The sequence below is a fragment of the Triticum aestivum genome, chromosome 5A (genome assembly GCF_018294505.1).
Source record: "Triticum aestivum cultivar Chinese Spring chromosome 5A, IWGSC CS RefSeq v2.1, whole genome shotgun sequence".
Classification (NCBI taxonomy): Eukaryota; Viridiplantae; Streptophyta; class Magnoliopsida; order Poales; family Poaceae; genus Triticum; species Triticum aestivum.
The window spans coordinates 357,916,500-357,919,084 of record NC_057806.1 but is presented as its reverse complement, the minus strand read 5'-3'; the positions used below and the strand labels follow the sequence as shown (position 1 = coordinate 357,919,084).

At 41.9% G+C, this 2,585-nt stretch overlaps 1 protein-coding gene across 1 annotated transcript in view; it reads right to left on the bottom strand.

Moving 5' to 3' along the window:
* Nucleotides 1–325: 325 nt before the first annotated feature.
* LOC123103354 (FRIGIDA-like protein 3) overlaps nt 326–2,585 on the bottom strand; it is a 5,122-nt gene continuing 2,862 nt past the window's right edge. The window contains exons 3-4 of the mRNA XM_044524908.1: nt 2,150–2,319; nt 326–958 (exon numbers count right to left, since the gene is read on the bottom strand). Of these exons, the coding sequence (XP_044380843.1) occupies nt 545–958; nt 2,150–2,319 (584 nt within the window). The 3' untranslated portion in view covers nt 326–544. The remainder of the gene's footprint in view (nt 959–2,149; nt 2,320–2,585) is intronic.

Here is a 2,585-nt window from a genome sequence, read left to right as displayed (position 1 = left end):
TCGTAGGCTGGGCTTTCAGCTGGTACCGTGTAAACATAGCAATTCATTGACAGCAAGCCCACCGCTATGCTTAGTTACCTGCCTCTCCAAAACTGATCACATATCACGACGTCTTATGTTCGGTTACCTGCAGTTCCTGAGCTCCATGGATGAAGCACCGCAATGACGAAAGGTTCGGTTACCTGCAGTTCCTGATCTCCATGGATGAAGCACCGCAATGACGAAAGAACAGTAAAGATGAGCTCCACATTGGTTGCAACCACGACCGAGAAGCAGACTCATCGCCGTATAGACAAAGCATATATCAGCGTACGAAGAAGATACGTTGATTAAAACAACTAGACATTAGAAGTAAATTATGTCATAAGTCGTGACATAAAATTAACAGATTCTCACAATAGCCACTCATAGCACACACACAAGCGAGTGGTCCAACTATTTTCAGCTAGGCAAACTAGCTAGATGACTTGGTACAACTACAACAACAGCGGAAGGTTAAAAGCTAGGGATAGTGTTAGGGAAGAGCCATTGTAGCTCTCCCCCATTAGTGGATATAAGGTACCTGGTACTGCACCGGGTAGCCATTACCGTAGTACGGCGTGTGGGCGGGTGAGATGGTGTAGGGAGCCGCGTTCATCATCGTAGGGTGGTGGTGGGCCTCGGCGCCGTACACAAACTGCCTTTCGTAAGGGTATGGGTGCCTCTCTGGTGTTGCCTGGTAGAAGCTCTTCTCGGGGAAGCTGGTGACACGGGGTGCATAGAGCGATCCGTTGGCACGCGGCCTCTTGGACTGTGGCTTGGCGGCTTCGACAGCCCTCCTCTTGTCTGCCTTGGCCTTCTCCAGCTGAATCACCCTTTTCTGAAGTGGGTCCACCGGATATTGCTCCTCCAGTTTGTGCTCCTCGACGCACTTGATCACAGCTTTCAGTGCAGACAGCTCACGCTCATTCATCTCATTCTGAAAAGGGAATGGCTGTTATCCAACAGATTGTATCAAGTGTACTAGATAGATGCAGATAACATGTTTACACACATATGCCGACATGAAAAGGCCAATGGGCAACCCAGCCGCTCTAGAAAGTTTATATATAATATTCAGTGCCAAACAGCGAAAAGCAACAGGCAACTAATTTTATATTGCTTAAGATATCCCTCCTGAAATCAGGTGAATGGATAAATTTCACCTCTGTGCATCATCAAATCCAATACTGATCTATTTAAGGACTACTTTAAGTAAAGTATTAATTGAATTTCGAACCACTACACCACTAATAACTTAAAATCACAGGATGCAAACAATCGAGGAGCTCCCTGACAATCTGAACCATAGAAGCCTAACAGCAAAAAGTTTGTATATTATTCAGTGTCATACAGCGAAAAGCAAGAGGCAACTAACTTTATATTGCTTGCAAGCTAAGATATCCCTCTATTATTCTACTTCTCCACAACCTACCTCAAGCTCCTGACATCAGGTGAATGGACAATTTTCACCTCTGTGCGTCATCAAATCCAATACAGATCTATTTAAGGACTACTTATAAGTAAACAATAATACAATTTTGAACCACTACACCACTAACAACTTGAAATCACTGGATGCAAACAGATAGAAGGTAGTTAGTAACAGATGTCTGGTAATAGTAATTACTCCCTCCGTTCCCAAATATTTGTCTTCCTAGCGATTTCAACAAATGACCACATACGAAGCAAAATGAGTGAATCTACACTCTAAAATATGTCTACATACATTCGTATGTTGTAACCATTTGAAATGTCTAGAAAGACAAATATTTGGGAACGGAGGGAGTAGATCTCTAATAAAGCCAAAAATGCAAGTGGCTTTGTCTCATCATAGAACAATTAAGCAAGATGAAAACAAAGCCCTTCCCTTACAAATAAACTGACGGTATCTGCGTAGCACAGCTATTTAAAAATATCCTGAGTAACATAGCATGATGGGTGAGCAACTTTGGTTAGATAGCAGAATTGTTAATCAGACTTCAAAAGGAAGAAAACACAAAAAAACAACCCATGTCCACTTCAATAATTGGTGATTTGGTGGAAGTGCAGGCACAGTTTATTGTATTATTGCAGCAAAAAAATGCATGATAGACATCATTTGCTTTTGCTGAAATAGCTAGAAGCACACCTGTGCTCCAGGAGACATTTTTCCATTCTTGGCATGTGACACCTTCTTGACCTCCCTCAGATATGCTTTCAGCAATTGCACTGGCTCAAACTGTTCAGTGAGTCCAAACGCGTAGGCCAAGTTAATTGCATCAATTGGTCTTGCACTATCCACCAGAACTCCAATGACACCTGTCCTCAAGAAACACCATAAGTGAATCAATTATTGTCAAGAAAAAAACATCATAAATGAGAAAAGGCAAATAGCATAAGAGACATAGAAAAACCCTAAGAAAATGAACAGTTAAGACAAGGGCTCAGAGGGAAAGACAAACAAATGCTGATCCCATCAAACAGATGCAAGATTAGAGTGACTGTTTGCACAACATACATTTACCAATCAAATACATAAATATGATAAGGAAATGCTTCAGGGTACATAATCTGTAACACAATAC